General features: G+C 36.6%; 1 protein-coding gene across 1 annotated transcript in view; it reads left to right on the top strand.

Annotated features, from left to right (window-relative positions):
- The window catches only part of LOC108690060 (cytoplasmic polyadenylation element-binding protein 2), a 153,391-nt gene extending 136,042 nt beyond the window's left edge, over positions 1–17,349 (top strand). Inside the window, exons 4-8 of the mRNA XM_018197142.1 lie at positions 14,936–15,187; positions 15,280–15,392; positions 15,546–15,938; positions 16,316–16,426; positions 16,867–17,349. Of these exons, the coding sequence (XP_018052631.1) occupies positions 14,936–15,187; positions 15,280–15,392; positions 15,546–15,938; positions 16,316–16,426; positions 16,867–16,983 (986 nt within the window). The 3' untranslated portion in view covers positions 16,984–17,349. The remainder of the gene's footprint in view (positions 1–14,935; positions 15,188–15,279; positions 15,393–15,545; positions 15,939–16,315; positions 16,427–16,866) is intronic.
- Positions 17,350–18,247: the final 898 nt, after the last annotated feature.

Raw genomic sequence — 18,247 nt, 5'->3', positions numbered from 1 at the left:
ATATATATATATATATATAAATTGTGATTTTTTTTTAATTATTTATATCGTCAATATTAATGTACAATGTAGACAGTCGCATTTGTCGCAATTGTATTATAGTTTAAATATGCAATCCTGCATGATTCTCACTTGAGAATCTCTCATGAAAAATTCAAGAAGAATTTTTATTATATAATGGTTGAGATTTAAGATACTTATTAGCATTATTACTAAATTGACCCTCAATGTTTGTCATGTTATTTCCAGCTTCAGTTTATGATTACGTTACAAGTCCAACGAATTGACGTGCAGTTTATTTAGAACTGAAAGAATATTTACAAATAAATATTACATCATCAAGATCCGCTTTGACCGAAAACGAGATTCTTTCTCTTATTAAATTTTTATTATATAAAAAATATTTATTATATAAAAATGAATGCATTTAGTTGCGCTACTTAATAATTTGACTGAAAGAAGAGTGCCATAGGTTTCTACATACTCCAAAAAAACGATATCTAAATACATCGATAACGAACATAATCGGCTTGAAGACTTAGATCGCGTAACTTAATTCCAATACTATCGTCAGTTCATTACGTGATGTCGTTAAAAAGACATTACAATTATTGGTATCGATGCAAAGGTCTTCCTACAAAGCCAATCTGAACTGATTACACGAGAACTAATCGCCTCTTCTCTTTCTCTCTCTCTCTCTCTCTCTCTCTCTCTCTCTCTCTCTCTCTCTCTGTCCGGAAAATCAAAGAGATTAATTAAATAAAGCATAGCAACCCAATTTCAAATATATATCGGAAAATGGAATATACGGTCAGTTGTAAAAAGGGGGGTTGTAGATTTGATCTGATTTCGGATCATTAACAAACGATGCTATTTTACTTTTAACCGACCGTTTGACCTACGTTCTTCTATTTGTGATAAAAGCTCCTAATCACGTACCCTGGGCAAAAAGCCCGAGAAAAACGGAGAACATTTGCGGAAAGGCGTGCGCGCTACAATCGTTTAGGCGGATATTTTCCTTCAACGGATCGAATAACTGTGCCATCGCTTAGATTCCTATTTCCTTTATTTTCTACGCGAGAAGAGCTCTTTTCTGTGTCATGGATTTCAATTCGCCCTGTAAAATACAAAGTATCTTTGATAAATTCTCACAAAACATCAAATCGTCGTTTTTTTGCAAAATAAAAGACAGCAAATGTTTCAAGTAATTCATCGACATTTCTAGCATTGTAATTTTGTACAAAGAACTTAGTTATATAACTTGATTAACAAATTTGATGAAATTAATCGCATTTTATCGTTATGAATACTTAAACCAACTTTACAAATTTATAGACAATAAAATTTTTACATCAAAAATCCAACGCATAAAGTTTGCATTCAACTTCGAGTGGAAGAATTGTGCAGAAATCTCGTAGATTTTTCTACTGCGGTGAAAGGAAGAATTTCTAAAAATTCATAAGTTTTGAGCGCATTGAATGATTTCGCTGATTTTTATATCACAACGATAAAATGTGCTGCCTGAGGAATTCGCTCCTTTCTTTCATTCATTTCTCTTCTCATTTGACGCGAACGTGCCTTTCTGTTGTCACGGAACCAACATGAGTGTGCTGGGCTTTTCCGAGTCCGGCGGCGATGTGCTGCAACGTACCAGCCAACCGAGCTGCACTCAGTGCACGGGTAAATCGATAGAAGACGGTCGGGAGAGGGATGATGGAGGGGGGGGAGGAGGGTTGACGCGGTGATGGCGGATGCAGGGGTGAAAACCGGGTAAAGGCGCCGGGATTAGAGTACCGAACCAGGCTCTAAAGTCTCTCCCCTAACTTGCGTCCTGTCTATACACATGCACGTACGAACCCATACCATTGAACTGGAGACACTTCCACATTCTTCCCCCTGTTCACGCGATATCCTCCTACGTGTTTCCCCCTGTGGATCGGTCCGCCCCGGATCCAGCATGTTGCCCCACGACTTTTGGAGCCACTTGAACTACGATTTAACGCCACTCCAACACTTTTCGTTCTAACTAAATTAATGTCTGTATTTTTTTTAGCTGCATGTTCGAGGAAAATCTCTCACTTACATATATGTTCTTTAAGTCTGAATTACATTATAGTCATTTTAAAATTCAATGTGATTTATGTGTATACATAAAATTACTTTTATTTTTGTCCTCTTAATTTTTTTCATCTTATTTTTATATTGTTACGAAATTATGTTAATATGCGATTGCAAGCTCATCCCAGAAAGAATTGCTATTGCGAAATACTTTAATTATATCTTCTTAAGGTTTATGTATTTTCCTTGAACACACGGTTTTGTTGAATTTATTATCTAAAAATTTAGCTAGATGTATTGATTTGAAAAGAATTTTGTCGAACTATCAAAATAATTATCGCTTAATTAAAGACGCTGAAATTGAATGCCAGAATATCAAAACTTTTTGCTGTATTATTCATATTTAGATTCTTCTACATAATTATTTTAATGGTTTTAATGGTTCAATATAATTATTTTCAGGTTTATATATCTAGCTCAATTTTTAAATACATCAGTAATGCACGTATGTACTCTATCAATGTAGTTAATTTTAATGATTTTATCTCTAGTTCTAAGAACTAACTTTATCTCTATAAGTTCTAAGAATTAAAAAAAGATGAAGAGTAAATTGAATTGAAATTAAAATTAATCTACATTAGTAGAAATTGATAAAAACTGTCCTTTTCATAAAGTCACATTATTTCTTATGTAGTATACATATTGTAATTTGTAATGTACTTTAAAAAAATGTGTGTATGTATATAGCATATAAACATTTTTTTTTTATAAAATGTAGATTCTTTTAGAATTGCTTCTAATTCGAATTTTGTAATATACAGCAACCAAATCGGATCAATAAGCGAAAAAAACGGTATTGCTTCATTTTTATAAAGCAAAATCAATATGTACGGAATATATGAATTGCATTTAAGTGTCTAATTCGAGTGTCTCCCACAAACGCGTCATGGAACGACTATGGTCGGCCTCGCCCTTGACGATCGAAGCTCCCATTGGAGTTACAGGATGATTGATGGCAAATCGAGGCCCGGGAAGCGAGCCGCGGGCCTGGGCCCCGGTTACGTCGTACGTCTAATCAATACCAGCACGCCGGTGCCAGTCACGTTTCTCGAGTGTTGGTATCGCGAACGCTCTCCAAGCGCTGTGCGAACCCTGGTATGCGACCTAGAGATCCGAATTTGTTGACCCATGGCAGAGAAGCGTATTCTCAGTCTCCCTCCTTACGTCATTGATCACGATCGAGGGCACGAGGGCTGCTCGAAATTCTATGGTTTGCGAGGAATTTCAGTCGCGAACGATGTGGCTGCCTCCGTCTGCATGCGTGGCACAGCAATTGCAGTACCAATAGAGTTGCCGGGACTCAGAATTCGCTCTCGCAAATTGAATCTAAGTTGTAAGCTGGAGTTTAACCGCAGATGGAAATTTATCCGAGTTTGAGAATGCATAAGGACCCACGTGAATGTGGCTTTAATTCTATGTTGTTAATTCTATGTTGTGGGATACATATGTGAGACTCACTTTATCGTAATTTAAAAAACGATTTGCACGATAATAACCGAATGAATATCCTTTTATTTGTAATATTTATATAAATTTAATTACGATATTGAAAATTTAACTTGAAACTTGGCTTCGCCAAGCGCTTCCGTCGAATATAATAAATTGCGCCACAGCTTAATCTGCTAACTTAGATACTATTCTTCGACATGGACACGTTTCGAAAGTTGAGCTCGAACAGTACCGGCATCGCAGATAAATGGGAGGAATAAATTAATTCAAACGAAATTAATTAAGAGCGATTGGAGATGTCCGATTTGCGGGAAGCGCCAAGTTTCTAGCCGCGACGTTTCTCCTACAATCACTTTCACGTTATGAACATTCGATCAGAACGAGAGATGTGACCGCAAAGATATAATTTCCTTTAACCCCAGACCGTGCCCGGGTCTGCCGAGTGAGTATCGACGTGACCTATATTGCGCGCTGACCGATATTGCCCTCCTTCGTCCTATAAATAAACGATCCGAAAACAAGTACGGCCACGCGATCAATGCGACAACTACTCACCCGCGTTGCACGTGTATTTCAGCAATATGTGCGCACTGATGAATCCGAAAGGTACCATGAGAGTTAGAGCTAAAGCTGTAAAATCATGTTTTAAACTGTTTAAATCATGTATAAAGCGTTAAAAAAAAACACAATGTTGTATTTCTTTGAAAGAAAAACATTATGTTTTTCCAACCTTGGTTGAAGCTCTAAGTGTACTGGAGTAACGCAAAAATTCGCCAGGTTTGACCTAATAATATATATATATTAAAAAGTTACTTAAGCTCACTTATTTATTAAGTTATTTACTAAACTTACTTTTAATATTTATTACTTACTTCATTGAGAGAAAGGATTTTGTTAATTTAGCAAGCTACCAGTACCTTTAACTGGTGATCGGTAAATATATGACAACAAATTTTGTTGTTGTAATTGCTAGTCTGCTATACCAACCAATTATTAGTAACAGAAGCAAACTATATATATATAGAATCTAACTTATCTTTTGGATAGACTTTAGGTTCGTTTACATAGAATTCGTAGATAATCGTGGAGTCTTAAATCGTAGAAAACTCAACAGTAATATAAGGAAGGACAGTAATATAAGGAAAATACTTGACTAGAATTAGTCAATTTCTTATAATTTGAGACCCTGCAACTGTCTACGACTTTTATATATATGAGCCTCTTATTTGCTAGCGATACTATTTGTTACATTGAAAAATTAATTTGCAATCGTAATAAATCGATCGTTTTTTTTAACAAATATCATATTTGCTTTCCCTTGATTTGTTTCTATAACAAAATCATTTCAGTATTATTGAATTTAATAATTAATATTTATAATAATTAACTAACTAAATAAAGTTATCAGCAAAGATTAAAGAATTGCATTACCCTTGTAAATCTAGAGTCTCTTTTAATGGGAGTCTCTCCGCCTTGAAATCTTCTTTTTTAAAAATATTTGTTTTAACTTACATAGAAATGTTTTATATTTATTTTTCTGAATATTTCTGAAAAAGTTTAATCACAATTTTGATATTTCAAATATTTTTTAATTTAAGAAACTTCCAGTTACAAAAAAGTATAGATTTTATTATATTATTCTCTTTTTATGTTAATATAATTTAAAATAAAACGTTCTATGAATTATACATTTAAATAATAGTTTTTTAATGGAATAATTTAAATATTAATTTAACATTCTATCTTTCCATATTTGACCATAACAAAATTTTATGAAACGCCAATGTTTCTCTCCCTTTGACAAATTCCTGAATCCTCCAATGCCGAGCTGCATTTAATAATGTTGTAATCTGAATGTCAAATTTCGTTGTCGCGCAATTACACGTACGATGAAACACGCACGTGTGTTAATTATTTATTCGATATCACGTATGCATTGTATTTATGTCACGGTTGCTTTATTACTTTTGATTTTAATTTTAGCGACGCGTGTCTATAATAGCTGTTTTTTTTTCCGACCGACAAATAAATATTCATTCACGTACGTTTGCGACACAAATAAATCCGAGTCTAAGTACAAACGTATTTTATTACCATGGATCAACATAAACAGATTAGTTCCGTCCCTCGCATCTATAAAAAGAGTCATGACTTGCCGATCGATTTGCGGAACCGCAGCACGTCATCGCGCGGAACGTAACATTTTTATGAGAGATAAGGCAATCTCATTCGCTGGGGTCGAAGGAAAGAGAGCTATTTGCAGGCTTGATTCCATTACTTCGATGACGACGCGGCTTTGCATCGTCTCGCGTTGACAGCACACCATGACATCATGCTCGGAGAAGCCGAGAGAAAGAAAAATGGAGAGAGTAAGGGAGAACAAGAGAAAGACAGTGCAGACCTTTGTTAGTCGATCGTACTCTAAAATTATGCCGGTAACGGTAGTCGTGTCGCCCTCGCAAACCCCCTTCGCAACTGAGGCTTCCGCAAAAGTTACAGAATGATTGATGGCGGATCACGAGAAGCGGGAGAGAAGTTCTAGAATCCTCTCCGGGCTTCTCTTTCTCTTTGCGTCTTCAGGCATACCGAGTAATCGATCCCGCACGACGAGAGGAGGCGAAATTGCACAGTGGGTGATAGCGTGAGTACGTAACACGGAAACTATGCTGCGAGTTGTCTCACGCTTCAAAAAGTGACGAAGTTTGTTGTCGACCGTCAGATTATTATATGCGCGATTGGGGTTATCATATTTGAATTACAAAAAAGGATACATACATATGTAATTTTTTAAATAAAAGATAATCTGGAGGCAGAAGAGGAGGGAATATAATATTTTTATGCATTAAATGTAGTTTAATAAAATAAAATCTGAAACATAACTTTTATTGACAATTCTAAACTGAGAAAAATATCTGGCTTATTAGAATTTTGATTGAAAATAGACAAGTAAGAATTTTCTGATTAAATCTACTAAATTCTAGTTGAGATAACCGGAATTCTGATATAATCAGAATCTTCTGATTCATCCATTTTTAAGCAGACATCTTCCTTGATGAGGAAAATATTAATATAATTTTATAAATGTAAAATTTTAATGTTTACGATCTCTAAAGAGTATATTTAAGTATATAAAAGAGCATATAAAAAAGTACGGCTAGTAACCTGTGCAACCGAAGAGTAAGTTTTGCGCTAACAACACTTCTGAATAACCCTTTGCGAATCTTCCATGTCGATCAACATTATTATCGATATACATAATTTCAAATTAAACGCAATTGAATTATGTAATTAACATACATTCACCACGTAATTAACAGCTAATAATATATCAGTGCAATCGATTTGCAGTCAAGTGTATAATTAAGTATTGCACACTCGGACGTGCTAATCGTCGAGTTCGTGTAAACCGAAATTAATAAATCGATTGCTTAGGATGCACTTTGCGAGCGTTACCCTAATAAATTATGTAAATCATCGGCGTTACATGATCACGTTCTGCATTAACGTTTATGAGCTTATCTTTTTTCTCCCTCTCCGAAATATAGCAAGGTTGCGATTTTCTTTATTTATCAGATGTTCATTATTTGAACGAGAAAGTATGCATACCGATTCTAAGGTCCCGTTTCACCAGTGTGTGTGTGTGTGTGTGTGTGTGTGTGTGTGTGTGTGTGTGTGTGTGTGTGTGTACTCTCTAAACTTTTAGAGTGAATCTCATTCTGATGATTGAAAATTGATCCATGCAATTTTTCCCAAGAGGTTCAATTTTTACTTACTCTTTAGATTGAGATTCCATTCTAAAGAATTTAGAGAGTAAGATTAACTTTAATCTCGATTTAATTAGATTCTGTTTATCTTTTTATAATTCTTAGAATGCCCGTTTCCATTAATGAATAACTTCTAGCTCTTAACCTTTTTTTTAATTCTTAAAAAGAGATGAAGAGTTAATTAAACCAAGATTAAAATTAAACTACATATATTAGTAGAAATGAGCATTAGAAGAAAATAAAGAGTAAAATTGAACCGAGATTAAAGTTAAGCTTGCATTGGTAGAACCGGGCCTGATTCGATGTAGATACCGAGACGACGAGACTTGGCTCAGCCGATTTTAGATTCACGCGAACGAACGTGTATTATTCAGCACGGTCGCACGTTACGTAACAACGTCCGAGGTAGAATTAGAACGCATTGTACGAGGACGGGAGTACGCTCTACCGTGCGACTTTAGCAGCCGTTCAAGTTTAACTTTGTCCCGTCACGGAGGGAATTGTATGCAGAACGCCGCGGGACTTTCGACTTTATAAGCCGCGCGAGTTCTTTCATCAATTTCACATCTTCTCCGTTGATTGAAAAGTCAATGATAATTTTTGGATAATCGATGATTAAAATGAGTCCACAATTTGTTGGAACTTACTTTTTTGCGAATCGAATCTTGAAAAGCCGATTGAATAATAAAATCATTTTGCTTCTAATTTACGCTTTAATCACAGAGTACATTTTATCTTTGTACAATTTGACTTGAGATTTCTTTATCTCGAGATATTTATATGTTGAACATTTACATTGTGAAAAATAATGTTTATTTTTTTTCTTAAATATTCCATGTCGATTTGAAATTTATCAAAAGTTCTGATACCCTGTTTTACTGATTACGTAAATTATACGCAAATTATAGTCATGTAATTATGTTGTGCCTGTTGATATCGGTGCGAACGACGCTCCGCTAAATTCCCAATGGGCATAAATCTGCGAAACAGCCGCTCATAATGCCATCAACTCGTAACACTAAATTGCTGCTCTGGATTTCTGACTTCATCGATGAGCCTCCTTCGACGAATGATAGCGTAACGGAGCATGCATGTTTCTTTCGCCCCACTTCAAAAACTTAGGACCATTTGGAACGAAGTTAAATTTAAGAAAACTACATAATTTAGACATCACGTCCTATCGAACCCGAGAGGATACGAAATGGAATTCGCTTTCTTTCGCAAACATTCATAGAATACTTAGAAAGCTCTTTTATGACGATTATAATGAAAATGTACTCTCGCACGAAGTTCCGTAATGCATTATATAAATGTTATTACTCTTAAAAAGAAAGTCTCCTTTAACATTTTTTTTGGGTTAATCGAACAAGTATATTGTTATAACATCGTTAGCATCCATTGAGGTAATCATTATGCAGTTGTGTTATAATTAATTGCGTTATTTAGTATTAATTATAATGTCAATTATTCATCCTATTGTTAACATCTGTTAAAATAATTACCAGCGCCATACCGCTAAAATATACATATACATGGGCAATGCGTTACTCCACGTGCAATGCATCGAGATTTAATTTAGGAAGCGAGTAATGCAATTCAGGTCTCATTAAAGGACGCACCTGCTGCAAATCCAGGCACGTTTTTCCTACGTCAGAGGATAATCGCATGACGACGTCTCTTGATTATTGTCATATAAATTTTCATCTCTCTGTGCCGGGAAACATTCCCCCGAATCCATTTCACGGCGATATGCGGCAAACGACATAAATACCCTGATCTCCTCCACGACTCCCTGTCTTCTATCTCGACAAGAGAAGTTTCTGTCTCTCTTTCTCTCCCTCTCTCTCCACCGTCGTGGCAATCAGATTGAATGCGCGTCATCATCGTTCTCGTCCTTGTCGTTATAGCTGGCTTCCCGTTCACTCGTTCCTGGCTTATTCCATTCCCTTTTTGCCATCCCTCGCTCTTTCTCTCACCCTCTCGTTTGCTGCGTGTTTCCCTTAGTGACGCGAAGGTGAAACGACTGACGGAAGGGGTCGAAGGGAGGAAGTGATCTGATTGCGAGCGACAAGGGGGAGCCTGATTTTTGCCATGCAAATTTATGAGAATAAAGAAAAGCGACAGAAGGAAAACGGCTTTTGTCTCGCGTTTTGACTGGCGGCCAACTCCCACGAGGGAGTTAAACGTGTACAAGGCACGCTGTACGTCGTGATGGGAAAGTCATTGATCCCTGCAATAGCCAGGACGAGCATCCAGAGTGATAGCATCGAGATCGATAGGTCAGGCCTAACGACGGATTCCCAAACAATATGTAAACTAGTGGTCCGCCGAGTAAGAAGATCCTCAATCAATTTTCTTAAATCAGAATATATAAGAGAAAACGCTGATTCTTTGGAGTCAGTGGATATTTCCTTCGCGTTTGGTTTCCTATATGATATATGGGATCCAAGAGAAACCTTGGATCCCATATATCATTTATTTTTTCAGGTGTATTAAGTCACGCTTGCGCGTGACATGGACTCTCAAGATTCAAGGTTCTCTCATAGTATTTTCTTTATGGCATTATTTATATTAGCACTTTTTATTAGACTTTTTATTAGATTGTTATTTTGTTTTTCTACACTGTGAAGTTCATAACTATATCCAATTTGAGTTATTTTTAATCATTTGTACGTGGCCACTGCTCTTATTCAATATGTCTTTAATTTAACCAAATCAATGAAATTAAGCAATTTAATTTTTTAAAATGTACTGAATTTAACCAAATCAATGAAATTAAGCAATTTAATTTTTTAAAATGTACTGAATTCAAATTTAGTTTATTATTTACTTAAACATACGTTATTATGGATATTGTTTGAAACTTATACTTTGAAAACTTTTAAAAAATTGACTGATTTACGTTTTGACACATAAAAAAAAGTTAAAAATAACAAAATATTATTTAGCTCAAAGTTTTGAGTTACTTTTTTTGCTCCTTTGATATTTAATAGTGTATATTATTTTTATGGTTAAATCTGCTTTTAGACTCAATAAACTTATCGAAATTTTTACAAACTTCGTCTTTGTACAAATCTATTTATTACAAGACTGCGCAAAGGACGATTGATTTCATGAAATTTAAAGATCCTATCGAGAAATTTATCTTTAAATCATAAATATTCATATCATAAATATTATTTAAATGTGAGTGACGAATATTACTTTCAGTTATTTCTCTTAATATTACATTTCGATGAAGTACCAAAGATCATATGCTGCTGATATAGAAAATATAATATTATAATGTTATTCGAAATTCAACGATTGAAACTGGAAATTCATGAGATTTGAAGCATCTACATACCTATTTATGCGATCGAAAAGATAGCTCAAATATCGAGATATATATATTTCAACGATAATAACGTCCAATAATATCGCCGCGGGGCCACGTTCAATATTCGATTTCAATATCCGCGAACGAGGGCGTGCGTGTGCCCGATGTATGTTACAATTTTATGCTGTTACTTCGATTTCGCCACGAATCTCGCTCTCAAAACTGCCGCCAAAGCGTCGGCGTGATTGACCCAGATATCAAGTTTGAACGAGCATTTTCTCACGCGACGAAATCGAAAGAAAGAGATTTCGAAACATGAAATTTCAAAAATTTCCGAAATATTTAACGCTGATTACGGCAAACATACTTACGAAATTGTTGTTCGCAATAATGTATCGCGTAAACGGTATATCCGAAACATGAAAATTGATTTACTGCTGTCTGATTTTTGATACATTGCCTGAAAAAGGGCGATGACTGCGTTTAGCAAAAAAAGCTTATTGTAACAGCTTTACATACACAACTGTTGTATAAAGATCTTTAATATGATTGGCTTATATATTTAGATCAGGTGAGGAATTAAGAGGAATTAAAGATAAGAACCAATTATAATGGCTGCGTTCAATAGAAAAAGCAACTTTGTAACTGTTGTAAGATTCTTGAATATGATTGATTTATATATTTAGATCCAGTGAGAAACTAAGAGCAAGACTAATCATATTAAAGAATTTTACAAAAGTTGCAAAGCTGCTTTTTTCTGCTGAACGTAACAAATAATATAAGAATCTTACAACAATTGCAAAGCTTTTTCTGCTGAATGAAACCATTGCCTGATCACCAAGAAATTTTCCGGAGCGCATTTTGCTCATCATTCGCGTGCACAAGTTCACAGAGTTTCGTTTATGTGTTATTAATTTGCCGACGAATTATAGACGCGCTCGTGTTAGTTGTGCTAATGTGTGTAATGCACGATGAAAGCACGATGTAAGCAGCGTCGAAACGTTATAGAACATAAAATATCTTTCACAAATGGGAATTAGAGCCGGTGCAATGGTATTATAATGCACAATTATTATATCACGACCATAAGGGAGAGACTCGCTGAATTATTAATTTACTGCAATCCTCGAACTTAATGTGCGGCAATGAAGAATTAACGCAGGCGACGAACCAGTTCTAATAGATTCAAATGCAGGTACGAAATAAAATAATAAACATAAAGGAAATGAAGTTGCTTTTCAGTGAGTTGTTAAAAGAATTTCTTTCTTTGTTGAAAATTTCTGGATTTTTATCATATTTTCAATAGATGTTTTACATATTGAGAATAAAATCCTCGACAAAAAAAGAAATGCGATTGATGTTATGGTTTTTGATTGATTCAGATAGTAGTGGGAATTTGATTTCATTAAAGTAATCATTGCAATATTTTTATTTTTATGTTTATTTAATTCCTTCCAAATAAAATTTTTTCTTAAAAAATTTCTACCCATGAATATATGAGTTTAGTCGAAAAATTAAGGGATGATAAGTATAAAGGCAGTCATTTTCTCTTCAGATAATACATATGTCGATTGCGTTTTTTTTTTTTATTTAGGATCCTAATTGAAAGAATCTTCATGTATTACGATTCCAATTCTTTGTATAAATGGTGTGCAAAAAATACGATTATTCAACGATACAAATGCAGTTGTAAAATGATATTACAAATTATTATATTGACGATAGAAGCAATTAAAATCCATGTATTTAAATGTCTTACACCTAAAATTACGCATGTAAGTTGCACACGCCCGTGTGCATCAACCTGATCCTTACATAATTCTCAACACGTACCTACTCTCGTGTAAGAAAGTTACATTCACGCTAGCATTAAACGTCGTCACGAAGAAATCGATGGATTATTGCTGGACTGCATGCAGGAAGCTTTACTTCAAGTTCTGAACATTTTTCTCTTCACGAATTGTTCCTGCAATTATCAATTAATTTCGCTCAATATCCGCGGAAAGAAACTCGTTATTTTTCTCAGTCTCCGATTCAAGACATATTTCACTAATCGTAACACACCCGGTATATATCTGCGACCTATATTCATATCTCGCATTTTACCCTGAGTATATGTAAATAATTATCAGCTCGCGATAGAGCCCGCGCGTTAGAAAAAAGCAAATAGAGCTGCTTGTCGCTGAGCGGATAGGCAAATATGGGAGAGTCCAGGGAGGGGAGGGGAGCCCTCGTATTTGTTTCCAGTTCGATTATTATTACACGATTGCGTGTGTATGTATGTATGTATGTATGTATATATGTTCAGTGTATCGGGTGCGTGATGCGCGGAAACGAAAAAAAAAGATGAGCGTTGTGACGGCGCTCGTTTGTTCCGACGATCCGGCGACGTTTTCCGCCGTGCCATTCATGCGCGTTGCACCCTGTTTACTGCTTCTCCTTTTTTTCCCCTCCCTTAACAACGACAGGAGAAACAAACGGCATCCCGTCCCGTGGACGATAGGTACAGTCGCGCGCGTGAATCCTCGCCGTTGTCGGCTCATTATCTCGATCGCCGATCGAGAATGGCGACGTTTATCAGACGAGCGAGATTTCCCGTCAGGAGGAGATACAGTGAGTTCCACTTTATTTATTTCTCCGTGTCTTTTCTGGACGACGAAGGCAATCTTTTCCTGCCGCGAGTTATTACATTACCGAGTTCGGCGATCCGTACACTGATTATTACTCATGCGAGTAATTAATAACCGGTCGTTGATTGCACGCGAGTGATCTTCCTTACACGGTAGTGATCTTCCTTTTCTTGCGCTTGTCTGGAGTAAGCGGAATCATCTTGCTCCGAAATGAACGGTCTCCGATTGCCGTCAAATTACTGGTGTTTATGATGTTGAACCGAACCTCTTTCGTGGAGCAATCGGAGCTGCGATGTTCAACTTTCGAAGCCTTATCTTTTTACATAAATTAATAACTATATTTAACAAAATAATCTGGTAAAAATCATGTATATTATAGTTTTATGTTTACAAAACGTTCAAAAGTGAGTATTCAAGTGAGTATTTCCTCACTCATATTACCTCTTTTCTCTAAAATTTTTAGGGTGAATCTCTGAAGAGAAATCTCATTTTTAAGGATTGAAAATTGAGCCACTCTTTTTTAAAACTGATTCAATTTTCTCTCTTTAGGGTGAGATTCTTTCACTCCAAAGAATTTAAAGAATTAAATGCGAATATTTGAAAAATGCTTAAAAATCTCTTTTGATATGTAAGCTTAATTTTTTCTATAATCGCAATACTTTGGAGTAATTTTAGGAGTAACATATTTATTCCATTTAGAGCCAATTATTTCATCTTTGAATAAACTATGTGATAATGTTTATCTAACGGATAAACAAAAGAGTAGATAAGAGAGTAAGAGAGTAAGAGAGTGAACTAAAATTTTTGTCAAAAGGGATGAAACAACTCCTTGATAAATTAAATAGAATTAAATAAACACTTCACTAATAAACGAAGTAATTTAGTTTTCTTAATTGTTGCCATCCCGTAATTATTTCGAGCTGTAATATAATATTTGACAAATAATACTTTTGACCAAGTAATGCTTTATTTATTTTCCAATATTTAAAGAGAGTCTCTGATAGAGGATACATTGATAAACAATTGCGCATCCATTGATTTTTCTTTCAAAAAATCCAATATTAATTATCCATAATATACTTCTAATTTCGGAACATTAAATATCTCTTGAGATAGAAACAATGCTGAGAATATCACATTATGTAATCAACACATTTTTACGAGGTTGTATTTCAATTGTATACAACATAAAAATTTCTGATTCAACCAAAAAAAAGAAAAAGAAGTTGTGTCGAAAGTACTCATTGCGTGCGATTCTTTCCCCTTCTTTCTCTTAATGTCTTTTATATATAATACACACACCGCTTATTACGTGATTTCGCGCAATTGTATAATGAATTCTCCGACAACGAATGAATGTCAGATCCGAACCTTGATTCCCGCGACGATCCATAACGATCTGTTGTTTTATGATGTATGTGTAAATCGATCAATCAACACGTGGCTCAAATTTCGCTCCTGTTGTATTCAAATTAGAGGAAGGGCACATTTAGGAAGAACTTATTTCACCAAATTTTCTTATAATCTATTCGACCGATTTATTTTTACGAATATTCATCTTGATTTTTTCCTCAATTTATTCATATTCTATCACTTAACTTATATACTTCTCGATGGATCGAATTACTCACATAGAGAAATGTTTTGTATTTCAGGTAAATCTCCGTTCTTCCCGAGTCTCGATGAGCAAGGACTGGAGGATCCGAATGCGCCGAACCAGTTGGACGGTGTCGGCGTTGGCGTCGGAGTAGGCGTCGGCGTCGGCGTGGGTGGCGGGATAACGGCGTCTCAAGCGGCGCCACTCTCGTCGCCAAGTCGGAGCAGTCCGCACAGCCAGGGCAGCGAAACCGGCGAGCGTTTCTCGAGGAAAGTCTTCGTCGGCGGATTACCGCCTGACATCGATGAAGGTACGCAGTTTATATTATATCATCTAAGATTGGTTATTGGCGGGACAAGACGTAACATAGTGACGTAATCACAATACATCTTCTCAATTCAGACGAGATCACAGCCAGTTTCCGCCGCTTTGGTCCGCTTGTTGTGGATTGGCCGCACAAGGCAGAAAGCAAATCCTACTTCCCTCCGAAAGGTTACGCATTTCTGCTATTCCAGGTACGTTTTCGACTCCTTCCGCTTCTTTTCTCATTTTCAAATTTTGTGAATTAATAAAAATAAACATACTGACAGTAATTAAGAAAAAGATTGAAAATAAAAATAAACTAATAAAAATTAATGATAATCGAATGTGCCATGTGATTATTCCAGGACGAGGGTTCGGTGCAACAGTTGATAGATGCCTGCATCCAAGACGAGGACAAGCTTTACCTTTGCGTGAGCTCGCCCACGATCAAGGACAAGCCCGTGCAGATCCGACCTTGGCGACTCAGTGACGCCGACTTTGTGCTGGACGCCTCCATGCCGCTTGATCCGCGAAAGACAGTCTTTGTCGGCGGGGTGCCGCGGCCGCTCAAGGCAGTCGAGCTCGCGATGATCATGGATCGGCTTTATGGTGGTGTCTGTTATGCTGGCATTGACACTGATCCTGAGCTCAAGTATCCCAAAGGTGCCGGCAGAGTCGCCTTCAGTAATCAGCAAAGCTACATAGCTGCCATCTCAGCCAGATTCGTACAGCTGCAGCACGGCGATATTGACAAAAGGGTAAGTATGAAGAAGAAAAATCTTATTTTTTGAAGATTTATTTGAACGAATAACATCTTTAAACGATATTTAGTTTGATCTTATTTCAAAGTCATTTTAAGTAATATTTTAAGATGCTAATATGGCTCTATAATAGTTCATGCTATCTCAAGATTGTACTTAAAACGTTCTTAAATATAAGAATGGACTATATAAATATCGGTCTAAATGAAATATTTAGGACAAGAATAGAAGATCTAAATCCATGATTAGTAGAGCTGTTTTAAAGATGGGACATCTTTACAAATTACGAACATTGTTCTTCAAGCAATTATTCTTATTCTAAATACTTTGAGAATTTCATACTTTCTCTAATCATATAATAATCTTTCGAATAGGTTGAAGTCAAACCATATGTTCTGGACGATCAGATGTGTGACGAATGTCAAGGCCAGCGTTGCGGAGGCAAGTTTGCACCGTTCTTCTGCGCCAACGTCACCTGCCTACAGGTACATTTCACCACAATCGGCACATTTTTATTAATAAATAGTGAAGAAAGCTATAAAGTAAAAGTAGATTTTTATTATCAATTAATTTGAAGCTAAAATTTGAAATTTTCTATGCAAATGTCATAGCAAAAAGCAACTCCATTAAAAAAATTAAATTTTCGGAGATTTCACTGAATTTCACTTTTATTAAAAAACTCTATTCATTTGATTCAAAGCAAAATTATATTTGTATCTTTTAATAATAAATTGATGGGAGATTTTCTTTATTAAGCCTTTATTTTAATAAAGGCTTAATTATGCCTTTGTTTTAATGAAATAATTATTTTATTGAATTAATTTCTTAATAAAATTTCTCTTTTCTCTTGTATTAATAAGAGAAAAGATTAAATTTTTTGAATTTAATTATGAAGTCTGAATTAAATAATACTATCTATTTTCAGTACTACTGCGAGCATTGCTGGGCAACTATTCACTCCCGGCCAGGTCGGGAGTTCCACAAGCCGCTGGTGAAGGAGGGCGCGGATCGGCCTCGGGCCGTGCCTTTCCGTTGGTGTTAACCCCAGCTGCGTTGTCCCTAATTATCTCGCAGCCCTAGCTAATTAACTACCACCTCTACCAATATCTCCCCACCCTCCCCTCACGTGCCCCAACCCTCACTTCCCTCCGCCTCCCATATTACTTACTTACTTACTTACCTACAACAAGAACACAGCCTCAAAACTGCTATTACTACTACTACTATTACTACCACCACTCGATCGTTACGTACTATCACTACTCTATTCTACTACCACTATTATTACTATTACTACTACTACCACAACTATTCTATTACAAATTATTACTACTACTACTACTACTACTACTATTACTACTACTACTACTACTACTACTACTACTACTACTACTCCACTGCTACTACTTCAAGTTGTACCGATTATACTGGAGGAAGAAACCAGCCGCTGTTGCCCGCCAATCGATGCAGGCTCTTGGCGTTACTCCGATCTTCAACCTCGCATCCATAACGACTTGCTAACGATCACTGATATCATCGTCGGGCAAAATTATGTCCATCTAAATGACTTTGCCGAACCGGAAACGGATCTTGCACCCGAAGGCGCCAGAAGGCAGCCGAGAAAAGAGGGAATGATCGGATCCACGCCAAGCCGACATCGTCGAGCCGAAAAAACGAAGAAAAAAATGAAGAAAAATACACGCCGAGATACAGAAGAGAACTGGACACGGATTCTCAGTATATCGATTACTCGTACACGTATAATCCTATCTGTCTGCGCTGTAAAATGCACCGGTTCTGTCCGAAAGATCGAGTATTGTTAGTTACCGCGAGTCTCGAGGAGCGAGCAAGCGAGGGAGGGGCTGCCGCCGCCGTCGCCACCGACCTCGTGTACGCACCCCGCGCCAATTGTCGGCGCCAATCCTCCTCGAGTATTTACCGAAATCACCGGCAGCGCGATTGCGATACGGATCCGCCTTGTGCTTGCGTCTCGTTCTACCGCGGATCACCCCTTCCAAGTTCGACTACCGCATATCGCGAGAAGGAAGAAGTTTCTTTTTGTGTCGTCCATCCCGATCGAGCGAGATTTTGATTTTGCGAAGCGCGACCCGGATGGACGTTGGCGGACTTCTCGATAAACGGAGCTCGTGTTTTCCCACCGATATCATCCATTTGGACGAAAGCCCGAACGAAAACCCGCGCTCCCGAGCGACGTAGTGATTCCCGCGCGACGAATGTTCGTAAGAAACGCGAGTACCTGATTCGACGCGAAAGTGTGTTGCCAGAGTGAGCGAATGAAATTGGAA

Source organism: Atta colombica, unplaced genomic scaffold (genome assembly GCF_001594045.1).
Source record: "Atta colombica isolate Treedump-2 unplaced genomic scaffold, Acol1.0 scaffold293, whole genome shotgun sequence".
Taxonomy (NCBI): domain Eukaryota; kingdom Metazoa; phylum Arthropoda; class Insecta; order Hymenoptera; family Formicidae; genus Atta; species Atta colombica.
Note: the sequence above shows the minus strand (reverse complement) of the source record. Positions and strands in the feature narration are given on the sequence as shown.